This window comes from Pelodiscus sinensis, chromosome 13, assembly GCF_052426305.1.
Source record: "Pelodiscus sinensis isolate ZL-2025 chromosome 13, ASM5242630v1, whole genome shotgun sequence".
Taxonomy (NCBI): Eukaryota; Metazoa; Chordata; order Testudines; family Trionychidae; genus Pelodiscus; species Pelodiscus sinensis.
The window spans coordinates 34,484,479-34,498,320 of NC_143064.1; the positions used below are offsets into that span (position 1 = coordinate 34,484,479).

Consider the following 13,842-nt stretch of genomic DNA (forward strand, 5'->3'; position numbering starts at 1 on the left):
GTCGCTTATTCAAATTGCTTTATTGATGGTGTGGCACATAATAGAAATAAGGCACATTTTCAATTCTGGATTTACCCGCTGATTTGGCTTAATCTACATTGAGATTTACCCCATAACAGTACAATTTATGGTGTAATAGCAACCCTTTCAAAAGCTGAAGTACAGTTGTAAAATATGAGGTACAATAGGAAAGAGGAAAAGGTAGAGGGCTCTTCTATTTATTTTTTGCCAGCCTTCATAAACCATCTTTAGAAATGTCATAGTTTCATAATAGACAAGTGCATGCTCTGAGCTGCTTTTGTTGCTCATTTTGCTATTTTATTTACTGAGATAGAAAAGAAACCTCCAAAATAGGCTTTTAAATTCCTGTTGCTTTAATGCTTTTTACAAGTCCATTTTCAGCTTCTTTAAAGCCTGAACTCCCTAAATACCACTAAAGTACTTAATCTACACATTGATAACAAGTAATGGCATAACATCGATAACTTACATGTTTTTCTACATTGCTTCAGTTTCCTCAATAGTCTGTTTGTCTAATTGATGATGTCATCAAGAAGTCATCAGACAGGAGACCAAGGATTGGATATTGGTTTATGTACCTGTTTAAAAAGTAGAATATTGTTAACTTTTTAAAATGCCTATGTTTTTTAAACACCTATATTTTAACGTAGACAACCAAACTTCTAACATCCCCCCATACTCTCTTCTAGATTAGTTCTCACCCAGATTTGTTCTAGATATGTGCATGACTTTAAAGTATTATTCAATTGGTCACCAATGGAAATTCTCTCTTCAAAAAAGCATCCACTTTAAAAAAAAATACTTGTGGAAATACACTTCTACAGCCAGTCACCCATTAGAAACTATATGCCATGATTCAGGTCTGAGAGAGGGCTTTGGATTCTTCAATTATGGTATGATGTTCCAGAAATAAGGACTGCTAAGAAAAGATGGGATACACCTAATGAAGGGAGTATATTTGCAGTCAAGCTTGCTAACTTGTGAGGAGCGCTTTAAACTAGGTTCTTCGGGTGCTTATTCACATCAATTTCAGTCAGGTGTATGTTCACCATGTGCACAAGCATCTGAAACTTTTTTCCTAGCAGCTCCCATAGGGTCAGCTGTGGAGACCGCTATAGCAACACCGCTATATTAGCACATATATACCATTGCCAACCCTAACCTTCCCTTAGTTCTTCTTACCATCTAAGACAGCAATAGAACTTCCTAGCTGTTTTGCCTTGGCAAGCACCTAGTCCCTACTATTTAGCTCTCATAATCATCATCATCTTCTTCCTTGTAAATAGCAAGTCATTGTCGTTACTGGAAAAGCAGACAAGTGCACAAAGACTGTAGCCCCTCTGGGGTGCCAGGGCATGCCTAACGCCCCAGGCTTTAAGTCATGTACAGTGTGCAAGTGCCCTATGCCCAAAAGCGACCCACACAACATGTGCCTTCACTGTTTGGGTGGAGAACATCTCACTGAAAAGTGCAAAATTTGTAGAGGTTTCAAGCCCCGTACCAGGAAGGACTGGGAGTATAGACTAGAATAGCTCCATATAGAGGCGGCACTGAAACCTCCCCAGGCCAAGAAATCGGCATTTGCAGCCAACTCGGTATCGAGTGCTCCAGCCTCCATGTGCTGCAGGCTGAAAGGCTAAGGACTACCAGCACCAGAGTTCCACATCACTGAAGAATGTGGCGCCAAGAAATAGGTCTACTTCATTGATACCATGAAGCAGGAAAGAGGGCAGAGGCAGAGCGCCTCATAAGTCCAGTCAAGAGAAGACCAAGCACAGTGGAAGCAATCCCCAGCGTGGGAGGCCCAGGACTTGCCATCAACTCTGGCCCAGGACTGGGGCCCTTGAGTCTGGCACACAACCTGTCACCGAGACACGAGTCCGGTGCAGGTCTTGAATTCTCCCTTGACGCCTGATACCTATGAGGCAGTCCAAGACCTGATAAAAATTTCAGGAACTGAGGCATCCAGGATGCGTAATAAACTACCCACACAGCCGAGACCACACCACTAGAGGGGGAAGCCAGCAATGCTACATTGACCCCAGTCCACAAAACTGCACCAGAACAGGTCATCCTCCTCTTCAGAGGGATTGACCCCACTGACACAGTGCGCACTACCATCAGCACCGGCGGCGGCCCTGGCACTGAGTTCCTGGGGGGCACCAAGCGAGTCATGGAATTATTACGACGGGTTGCCCAGAATATGAATCTCCCCATGGAGGAGACAGACGAGCCAGAGGACCCCATAGTGGACATTCTGTCAAAAGAGGAAGGTTGCTCTACCAGTTCTAAAGACTATTCAGTCAAATTATACACATTTGTGGCAGACCCCGGTTGAGAGAAGGTACTTCGTTTCCTCCAATGGGTTCTCACATCCCCATCCCTCCTCTCTCGAGGTATCAGCTGTCAACGAGAAGGAGAGACAAGGACAGCAGGTCCCTGCTCCCTAAGGCCAACACAACTGATCTGTTTGGCAGAAAAGTCTAATCTGCAAAAGGCCTACTGCTGAGGATCTCTAACAGGGGATCCTCAGCCATTACGCATTCAAGTAATGGTAGGCGCTATCGAAGTATAAGGAGTTCCTGCCCCATGATTCCTACCAGGATTCACCATAGCTAAGACCTCTTTACAAGCAGCCCTAGACTCTGCAGACTTGGTGGCAAAGACATTGTTGATGAGGGAGGCCATGCACCATTCAGCATGGCTTCAGACCTTTCAGGGCTTTCCCCAGAGGTCCAGTATATGTTGCAGGACCTCCTCTTTAATGGCAAGAGTCAGTTTTCGGACCAGACAGACTAAGTTGCATTCCCTCAAAGACTTCCAGGAAACCATGAAGTCACTAGGGATGCACACCCGGCTTCCCAGAGGCACCCTTAATTCCATCACTGTAATTCCCTGTCTGGATCTGGAAGACTGGTTTGCTGGCCTCGTTATGAAGGACACATACTTCCACATTTCAATCCTTCCACGATACTGGTGCTACCTCAGGTTTACAGTAGCAAATGAGCATTATCAGTTTGCAGTGCTCCTGTTTAGCCTGTCTACTGCCCCAAGAGTATTACCAAATATATGGTGGTGGCAGCAGCCTTCCTGCACAAGAGGGGTCCAGGTTTTCCCTATATGGACAATTGGTTGCTAAAAGCGACTTCCAGAGAACCACTTCACACACGTGGGCCTTGCGTTAGAGCTGTTCAGAGCCCTGGGCATCCTTCTCAACGAAGAGAAGTTGGTCCTGAGTCCAGTGCAAAGAACAGAGTTTATAGGGGAGACCTTGGACTCAACCCAAGGGAGAGCATCTTTCCTGGAAACCTGGACTCCGGTGATACAGGACTTGATATACACTCTTAACCCAGTGTCCTGTTACAATGGCGAGAGTGTACCTCACACTTCTAGGTCACATGGAATCATGCTGCCACATGATCAGATATCCATGTTCATGCCTCAGTCCCCTTCAAGGATGACTCACCTTGGTCTACATGCAGACACGTGACAGCCTGGAAATGGTGGTCTATTCCACAGTGGGCGATAGATTCTCTCAGGTGGTGAATGAACCCACTGAACCTGTCAGAAGGGGTGCAGTTTGCCATAGGGTGGGGGAATCCACTTGGGGGACTTGAGGACCCAAGGACTGTGGTCTCCCATGGGCACAGTGCTTCACTTCAATGTGAAGGAATTGAAGGCAGTCAGGTGTTCTGACCCCAGATGCAGGGCCAGTGCATGTCAGTGTGTACAGACAATGGGACCGCGATGGTTTTATATAAACAAGCAGGGAGGGGCACGGTTGTCCAGCCTCTGCCTTGAGGTGCAAAGTCCATGACCCATAGTATAACACACAAAATCCACAAAGAGGCCCAATACCTGCCAGGGTTGCAGAACACACTGACAGATGCCCTCAATAGGACCTTCATGGTCCACAAGTGGTCTGTCAGAGAAGATGTGATATGCTCAATCTTCTATAGGTGGGAGACTCCCCATCTAGATCTGTTCACCACTCTGGAGAACAAGAAATGCAAAGACTTTTGTTCCTTCTGGAATCAATATCATACTTCTCTTAATCTGCTGCTCACAGAGAAGAATTGGTAGAAGAAACAGAACTGGGTGGCAACCTGGGCAGCAGTAACCATATAGTTGTGTTAGGATCCTGACAACAACAAGAAAAGGAAAGCAGCAGAATACGGATCCTCGTCTTCAGAAAAGCAAACTTTGACTCCCTCAGGGAACTGATGGGCACGATCCCCAAGAGGCTAATACGAGGGGGAAAGGAGTCCAGAAGACCTGGCTGTATTTTAACAAAGTCTTACTGAGGGCACAGGAACAAACCATCCTCATGTGCAGAAAGAATAGTAAATATGGTAGATTACCAGCTTGGCTTGGACAAATTTTCGGTGAGCTTAAACACAAAAAGGAAGCTTACAAGATGAGGAAACTTAGATGAGTAGGTAGGAATTATAAAAACATTGCTTGAGCATGCAGAGGTAGAATCAGAAAAGCCAGAGCACAACTGGAGTTGCAGCTAGCAAGGGATGTGAAGGATAAGAAGAAGGGTTTCTACAGGTATTTTAGCAACAAAAAGGTGGTTAGGGAAAGTGTGGGATTGTTACTGAATGAGGGAGGCAACCTAGTGACTGGTGATGTGGAAAGAGCTGAAGTACTCAATGCTTTTTTTTGTCTTTCTTCACAACAAGATCAGCTCCCAGACTGCTGCAATTGGCAGCATAGTAAGAGGAAGAGGTGAGTAGCTTAGTGGAGAAAGAGCAGATTAACGAATATTCAGAAAAGCTGGACATTCACAGGTCCATGGAGATGGATCTAATGCATCTGACAATTGTCTAAAATTGTAGTAGAGGAAATCTAGGTTGGCTATTAAGAAAACCTGCTTCACTGGGAGGGTGTTAAAGCACTGGAATGAGTTGCTAGGGAGATGGTGGAATCTCTATTCTTAGAGGTTTTTGGGTGAGGCTTGACAAAACTCTGGTTGGCATGATTTAGTTTGGAGTTGGACTAGATGACCTCCTGAGGTTTCTTGCACAGAATCATAGAAGATTAAGTTGACAACACCCATTAATTAGTATTACAGATGAAATCAAAGGGATGCTCAAAAGACAAAAATAAATGGCAAAGGTAAATGTACAGATCTTTGACTAATGTGATCTATGCCAACAAATGCCAGCAATGCCCCTCTGCCACGTATATTGGCCAAACTGCAGAATCTCTATGGGAAAGAATTAATGGACACAAATCAGATATCCGAAAAGGCAACACACAGAAGCCTGTTGGGGAACATTTTAACTTGCCCGGGCACTCATTAATGGATCTCAAAGTCATCGTATTGTTTCAGGCCAATTCCACAAGCCATCTACACAGGGAAGCCTTAAAACTTAACTTCATTTACAGGTTTGATTCCTATCACAAAAGTATGAATAAAGACATTGGTTGGATGGCCCACTACATTCCTCATCCTAACATAAAACAAAAACAATTTTGCACTTAATTTTCACCTTCTCTATTAGCTTCATGTAGCATGCACACTATTTCTTTCCTCCCTTTTTTCCCCTTCCCTCAACCTCCCTGTTAGTCTTTACAAGGTGCTACAAGACTATTAGTTGTTTAAGTTTTTACAGATCTTGTAGAGCATGTTTCTAACTGTGTATTGTCCTTTTTACCGGTTTGATCCCCAGCCTTAGCGAAACAACTGTGTAACTTGTGGGGATTCTGCATGAAGAATCTTCATAGCTAAGGGTACATCTAAACTACGCTCTATTTTCGAAAGAGGATACACAAATTCCACGGGAATCTGCATATCTTCTTCCGATCACACTTTTGAAAGCGAAAGTAGTCTGGACGCATTTTTTTTCCCCGGGAAAAACCCCTTTTCCGAAAAAAAACACATAAAGCTCATTTTTTGAAGAAGAGCAGCTTTTTCGAAAAAGGGTTCTTTTCTGGAAAAAAACCCACATCCAGACTACTTTCACTTTGAAAAGATCTTGCTGAATTTGCATATCCTCTTTAGAAAATTGGCTATATCTAGACTACGCTCTAACAGTTTTCATGTTGTTTCTTAAACTTCAGGTCAGTTTGTCAGGAGGTAACCCATTGTTACCTCCCTGCTTGCTTTCTTAGAGCACTGCTATTAACTAAACCAATGCATGCTTACAATAAGCACTCTCATAACCCACAACCCACTAGAATTGTACAGTATTTTTAAATTAATACAAATCAGTCCACCTCCCTAACACTGCATACACAACTGAGGTATATTTTAAGACTAATTTAAAAAAAAAAAAAAAAACAGCAGAGAGGCCTTTTTGTTGCACAATTCAGAAGAGAACCCAGCTCTCTCAGGGCATGTCCACAGTAAGTATTGAGGTGGCTGATGTCCACATTATCCTCCTGTCAGCGTGATCTAAAAGGCTGGGCTTTCAGCTCTATGTAGCTCCTTGCCTGGAGCGTGGGGGAAGTCACATGCACCTTTTTGCTTCTGACAGGGAAACCCACTTTGGGACCATGGCAGTTGACCTGAGTGTAAGAGTGGAGACCCAGCTGTCTTGTTTATTTCACAGCTCCATAGGATCCATTAAATTGACAAAAGCAGAAATCCTAAATACACTGACATTGATCCTACCTACAACTTATTGAGGTGTAGTGGGCACTTACATGGTGGGAGAAAAGCTGTACCATAGACACTAAAAAATTAGGCTGACATATTATCACTTATGTCACCTTAACTCAGTAGTGTAGATAGACCAAGTTTCAGTGTGATTAACTCAGAAGAGCATAAAGGATATAACAGTATTATATTTTTTATACCCAAAGCAAGCAAATCCAAATCAGCATTCACAATGACAAAGGTTGCCATGTATATTGATAGTTTTCTGACCATAAATACAACTGTTTTGAATAAAAAGTGCAACAGGATAGATAGATTTGAATCAAAGAATACTGGCATTTCTCAGACGTACACAACCTTTGGTTGAGTTTATCAAGTGAGATTCAGAGGCAGGAACACATTGATTTATCTTCACACCCTCCGAACACTTCATTAAAACAGTCTGTAGGACTATATGAAGGGCATCCTCTCCAGACATTTTTCTTAGCACTGTTGTTAAACATTTTAAAAGCAATTCTCATAACCTGACACTGGCAGGCAATTGCTTCTGCAAAAAACATTATATAATGAAAATCAAAGAGCAAAATTTTTTTAAAGGAATTGTATTGCTGCATTACTTTTTGGTGATGATAGACTTTGTTACAGCTGTGGATTGATCAGATGAGAATCTTTCTTGCTTCAACCTGAAGAGTTCCTAGGGAAACCAAAAATAAAAATGATAATTCTGAACCCTTCATTAAACGTTAACTCTAAAGCCACAAAAAAACCCTTAAGGTTAAAAACTCCTTTCACAAGACACTATGGAATAACTTTTGTTATCTCAACAGACTGGGTCAAAGAAAGGCCTTCAGGCTCTGCCTAACAGTTGATGTTATTACAAGGGGTTGGATAAAACTTAACACCTGCTTCAGGAGACATAAAAGTTTAAACAAATTGCAGAACTTCTCTCTATGAAACATGCTCATAGACTCCACCTAACATGGATGAAAGGAAGGGGCAGCTGTTGATCAGAATTAAAAATTCTTATAGAGGAATGTTATATTACAATTATAAATGGGAAAAGTGTCCTGAAAACCAATGCCTTACAGCTTACATGGAATAGAGCACATAAAGGGACCAGCACTACTGATCTGTTACCTTGGCATATCTTCGCTACCTTCCCCTTTAAATTCTAATTATTTACACAGCTGAAATTTGAATTGTCTTATGGTCCCCAAGCAGATAAGAGTGATAATAGACTGTATACAACTGCAGCACAAATAAACACTATTTTACCTCTTGCTGCTGTTTAATAAAAGTCTCCTTTTCTTCCAACATTGAAGTCAGTTCATGCAGCCTTATATGGATGTCACTGTTACATCCATCTCTTCTTGAAATATCTTGCTGGAACTGGTTTATCTGGGACTTTAAAAAATGGTTATGCACATATTAGGGAAACTAAGGAAAATAATAGTTTTGAGATTGAAGTATCTTTAAGATGACTTACAATGAACAAGCTATGGAATTCTATCCCCCCGCCCTTCCTCTTTATTTAATTAATTTATTTATATATAGTAAGCTTTTCAGGCTTTTTAATACATAATGAACTAAAGACAAAGACCAACTTCTCTTCCTTTGTAGGTCACTTTTAAACAAGAATTAATTTAATTTTACACAAATTTGTGGATTCATTTTATTTCATCCACTACTTCTCCCATGTTTTGTTCTCATTTCTGTTACTTTAAGATTTATACTATAAGCATAAATTATCATCATGACCTTGAATATAGGTATTCAATGGTCCTCCACTTGTGTGGCTAGACCTGGATATTACTCTGAAAATGAAAGATTTTCATCATATAAGAAAATAATTTTGTTATGTTCTGTATCCTACTGGCATATACTTAAAATCCCAATTTTTGTTTAAAAGTTTTAGATCTGCTATTGGTACAGCACCTTGAAGTATTCTCGCAAGAGGAGAAAATATTTGTATTTCCAATTTATCACTTAATACAACTGAGAGCACTTTAGATGTCATCCCTTCATGTGGATTCTCACATAGAAAGACACTACTTAAAATAACCAATTAATGTAAAACGTATCCAGAGGGAGACTCAAGAGTAAGTCAACTAAAATATGTTAGCACCTTTTTTGGTGCAATGGGTGGTTCTGAGTTGGTATATTATTTTAGTAGTGCACTGGTGCTTGTGTTTTGTTTGGTATCAGTAGGTATAATGTTTAGAAAACTCAGCTTGCTCGGGTAAATTCATTTGGTTATCAAATATAGTACAATTAAAAATGATCTTTAAGCTGGTCAAATATACATACAGTACCCCTTATGTGACAAGTTTTATAGGTATACTTTAAATTAGGATCTGTCTTATTTTATGAAAGCTGCCTTTTTGGTTAGTTTTCTCACCCCCATCAAGATACACGAGGCTTTTGTTTATGCTGAACTCAGGATCTATAAATGCGTACAAACCTGTCAACCCAATTTTGAAGTCAGAAAAAAAAAAAATCTCTAAAACCAGCTTCTGGACAGTGAATTTTTAGTTATAAACCAAACATAACATGAACAAAGCCAGTATTTCAATGATACAAAATAGAAACCACCAGTTCTCATATCAAACTACAAAATACCCGAAGTATGTATATTTGGTTAGTATACGCTCCCCCCCCCCCATTTTGTAATTTTGAAAATGGAACCTGTCACTTTCCTATAACCATACTTTGCTCTGAAGTCCATATATAATTGAATATATAGATATATATGATAATCAACATACCCTAAGATTACGGATCTCTCTATCTTTATCCTCTCTCAAGTTGTTAATCATCTCCACGTAACGACTAGAAAGCTCATCTGTGGTGGCTTGTAGCACTGGATTAGAACAGGTCTATGCAAAATAAAATTATAGAACTCTAGTTATTACACAGTTTAATTCAGTTAAGGATATAAAGTATGTATCACTAGATGAGAAAACACGTTAATAGATTCATAGGACTGGAAGAGACCTCAGGAGGGCATCAAGTCCAATCCCCTGCAAAAAGCAGGACCAATCAACTAAATCATCCCAGCCAAGGCTTTGTCAAGCCAGGACTTAAACTCTAGGGGTGGAAATTCTACCATCTCGGTAGGGAATCCATTCCAGTGATTTACCATCCTCCTAGTGAAATAGATTTTTCTAATATCCAACTTTGACCTCCCCCACTGCAACTGGAGACCATTGCTCCTCATTCTGACATCTATCACAACTGAGGACAGCCTTTCTCTATCCTCTTTGGAACCCACCTTCAGGTAGTTGAAAGCTGCTACCAAATCCCTTCTGTAGACTAAATAAGCACAAATCCTTCAGTCTCTCCTCATAAGTCATGTGCTCCAGCTCCCTAATCATTTTTCTTGCCTTCTGTTGGACTTTCTCCACTGAGTCCACATCCTTTCTATGGGTGGGAAAGGGGGATGCAGAATTGGACATAATACTCCAGATGTGGCCTTACCAGTTCCGAATAAAGGGGAATAATCACTTCCCTATATCTGCTGGCAATGCTCCTATTAATGTACTCCAATATGCCATTAGTATATTGCACCATATTAAAATGATCTTTGTATGTCTAACTTCTCTTGCATTCTAAATCTAGTGCAGTTGAATTTATGAGTGAAAAAAATATTGACAGGAAAATAAAAAAAAACATTATCTCAGGCCTGGGCAAAATGGGGCGTGCAGGCCGGATTAGGCCTGCCAAACTTCTGGATCCGGCCCACGGATGCAGCAGGAAGCCTCAGGCAGACTCCCTGCCTGCCCTGAACGCCACTCAAAAAAAGCGGCTGCTGGGCCATTTCTCTTTCACAGCTGACGGGGAATGGGGGAGGCTTCATGCACTGTCCCCACCACAACACAATCCCATTGGCCAGTTTCTAGCCAATGGGAGCTGCCTGTTTGAAGAACTCACCCCCTCCCTTTAGGCTCTTATTCACCAAAGCATATAGCCCCTGTAGCCTATGCGGGGGTGAGACAGGCAGGGAGGCTGCCTGGGAACCCTGCTGGGATGCTGGCCAGGAGCTGCCTAGCCAGAGCCTGCCTCTGGCATCCCAGCTCCTCCCTCCCCCAAGCCTCTTCCAACCCACAAAACCCAAACCCTCTGTCCCCGACCTGAGCCCATACCCCTTCCCAGATGCTGCACCCCAATCCTTTATCCCAGGTCACATCTCCCCCCACCTTAGGTCATAACCCAAACCTCTGTACCTCTTCTTCTTGAACCCCAATCCTGTGGCCCATGTCATGACTGCCTCCTTCATCCAAACTCACTCCCAGACCACACATGCCTTTCTGCATACCAGCCCCTTACCTCAAGCTTCCTTCTGCATTCCTGCCGTCTGCCCCACCCCACTCCTACCCCCTTACTCCGCACAATCCAAGCCCTCTGCCCCCTTCTGAGCTTATGCCCCTTCCAGAACCTGCACCCTGATCCCTTGCCCCAGACCACAATCCCCTCCTGCCCTAGGTCACAACCTAAAACCCCACAACCCAGCCCCTTGCCCTAGGTGGCAATGCCTTCTTGCCCTAGTTCACAACCCAAATCACTACACAGCAATCTCCTGCTCTAGGTCACAACCCAAACCTGTGCATCTCCTCCTGTGCCCATCGTAACTGCCTCCTTCACCCAAACTCCCTCTCAGATTCTACACACCCTCCAGCATCCCAATTCCTTACGCCAAGCTTCCTTCTGCACCCAACCTCCATCTCGGACCCCACACCTCCTCTATTAGTATCATGGAAGAGTGTGGCCCTTGATCATATTCCAAAAGTCTTAGAATGCCTTCTCCCCCCCACCATCAAAAATAATTGTCCACTGCTGCATTACCTGCATTCTCAGGTTCTGGATATCTTGTTCCTGCGCACGCTTGCAGTACTCCAGCTCTTTTATCCGGCACTCCTTCTCTCCCTCAGCATATTGGAGAGAGAAGATCTTTTCTTCCAATGAACGACATTTTGCAGCACTATCTCGGAGTTCTTTCTAGGAAAGCAGCATACACAAACTTCTTAGATATGGGCCAATGTGGCTGGTTTCAAGGTTTGACTGTGAGCAAAGTTTAGTTTGGGGTATACAGTTATTTGTGGGTAGCCATTTATTTTAAAAAACGTACTGGCCTATATAGAGCTGTATTGATAGCGGATTCATATCAGCTGGAAGATCAGATGTTGGTAGATGTGCACATATTCAACTTAAATCAACTGGAATTAGGGGGTTAGGCCGTTAGTGCAGGGCTACTCAACAAGCAGCCCATAGGCCGCATGAGGCAAATTGGTTTGCAGCCCCAGTGCAGTTTGAGTTTACACGGGGCTCAACACACAGCCCATGGGTGGGATCCTTTGAACATGGCCTTCACTGAGAAATGCTCCATAATGGCGAGTCAATATAATGGTCTTCTATTGATACGCGTTTTTGTAGTTCATTCCTTGACTGTCATTGCTTATTAAAAGTGCTGTCATATGGGTGGAAATCAGATATTTATTGCGTTTTATTAATATCAAGGACTTAAATGGGGCCTGCATGTTGTGTAGTTTTGCCTTAATCTTTATATTCATGCCCATCAGTGTGAAATAAGCTATTCGCATATTTATTTGCATGTACAGTACATGCAACAACACGTAAGATGTAGCCCTCACCATGTGCTTAGGAGTACCATTCTGGCCCCCGGCGCTTGCAAAGTTGAGTAGCCCTACTTTAGTGTATAAAGTGTATCCAGTGTTGGCTGTGTACTCAAAACTGGAAATAATTTGGTATTTACACTTCAGAGTGTAAGCATGTGTGGAAAGATGTTCTGAGGGGAAGGCCAAATTCACTTGAAAAGAAGCTATGAAAATTGGAACTGGATTTTTCAAAAGATGAAGTTCTTCAATCTCTAGTTTTGGACAAAATTCCCTACCACCACCAGACTACTCAATGTATTTGATATAGCGGGCTAAATTCTTAATAGGCAGACAACAACAACAAATTGTTTATTGAGCATTACTGATTTTTTTTAAAAACAGATTACTAGCAGACTCAACTTATTGCTTCTGATACTCTATAGCCTATGGTATTTTTTGCAAATACCACACCCTACACTAACCCTAATGTCATGTAACAACTGATTGCTATGATTTTTTTAAAACACACACATATATATTTAAAAAAAATTAAAGTAGAAAAATAATTTGCATCCATATTAAGGCTCCATAACACTGGCAGAGGTGCACAGTATAACTGAGAATTGAATCATGCGTGTTAGATTCCTGAACATCTGCAAAAATAGTACTGTATGTAGCTATTTAGAAAATGTTACAGAAAATTCTGATCACCAACTTACTTCTTTTTTAGAAGCTGTTATTCGAAAAATAGATTTGTGAAAGTTGTCCATAAAGCTCAGTATTAATTCCTGGGTAATAGTAAGTTTTGTTCAAAATAATTTACCTGCTGCTGGCGATTATTCTCTCTCATAGACGCGAAGAGTGTTTCATACTCCTTCACCTGAGATTTTTTAAAAGCCAGGTCTTTCTCTAGTAACATCTTGTCGGTTTCCAATTTCTATTATACAAAAGTACTTGTTATGAACAGCTACTATAATTTGTCAGTAGAAATAAAAGAAAAGATCCCCTTACTTTTAAAAATAACAGAGGAATTAAAATGACTTATTTATCAGCTCATCACAAAGTCAAATTAAATAAAACAATTATAAATCTGTTTTGTTGGATATACTTTTGCTCTATTACAATACTGCAAACTTAGCCCGAAATGTACATGATTACATTATTTTGTACATATTTTTATATGCAGTGCAGTGCTTTGTTTTTTTTAATATAAATTCAGATTTGCATACATATTTATATGTTTTACACTAGAGAAGGCAAGGTCAAAGAAATGTGCCTCTCTCTCAGGCTACATCTACATACATCAGAAAGCTGACAAACTTTCTATATAAATGTAGCTGGAGTCGATGTACATTAAAGTTGAGTTGCTGCAGGGTCTACACTGCAGGGGATTGATTGGAGACACTCTTCTGTCAACTTCTCTTACTCTTCTCATCTGGGATAGAGTAACAGGGTTGATGGGAAAATGATCTGCAGTTGATTTGGCAGGTCTTCACTAGACTCACTAAACCAGCTGCTGGTGGATCAATCTCAGAGCATAGATCCCAGCTGTAGTATAGATTTAGCATCAGACTGGAAGACTGTGAAGTTTGTGATGATCCT

At 41.5% G+C, this 13,842-nt stretch overlaps 1 protein-coding gene across 1 annotated transcript in view; it reads right to left on the reverse strand.

The window, feature by feature from the left end:
* Positions 1–498: 498 nt before the first annotated feature.
* Positions 499–13,842, reverse strand: part of POF1B (POF1B actin binding protein) — a 34,746-nt gene continuing 21,402 nt past the window's right edge. The window contains 7 exon segments of the mRNA XM_075940756.2: positions 499–523; positions 525–599; positions 7,246–7,322; positions 7,904–8,032; positions 9,394–9,504; positions 11,471–11,623; positions 13,064–13,177. Of these exon segments, the coding sequence (XP_075796871.2) occupies positions 499–523; positions 525–599; positions 7,246–7,322; positions 7,904–8,032; positions 9,394–9,504; positions 11,471–11,623; positions 13,064–13,177 (684 nt within the window).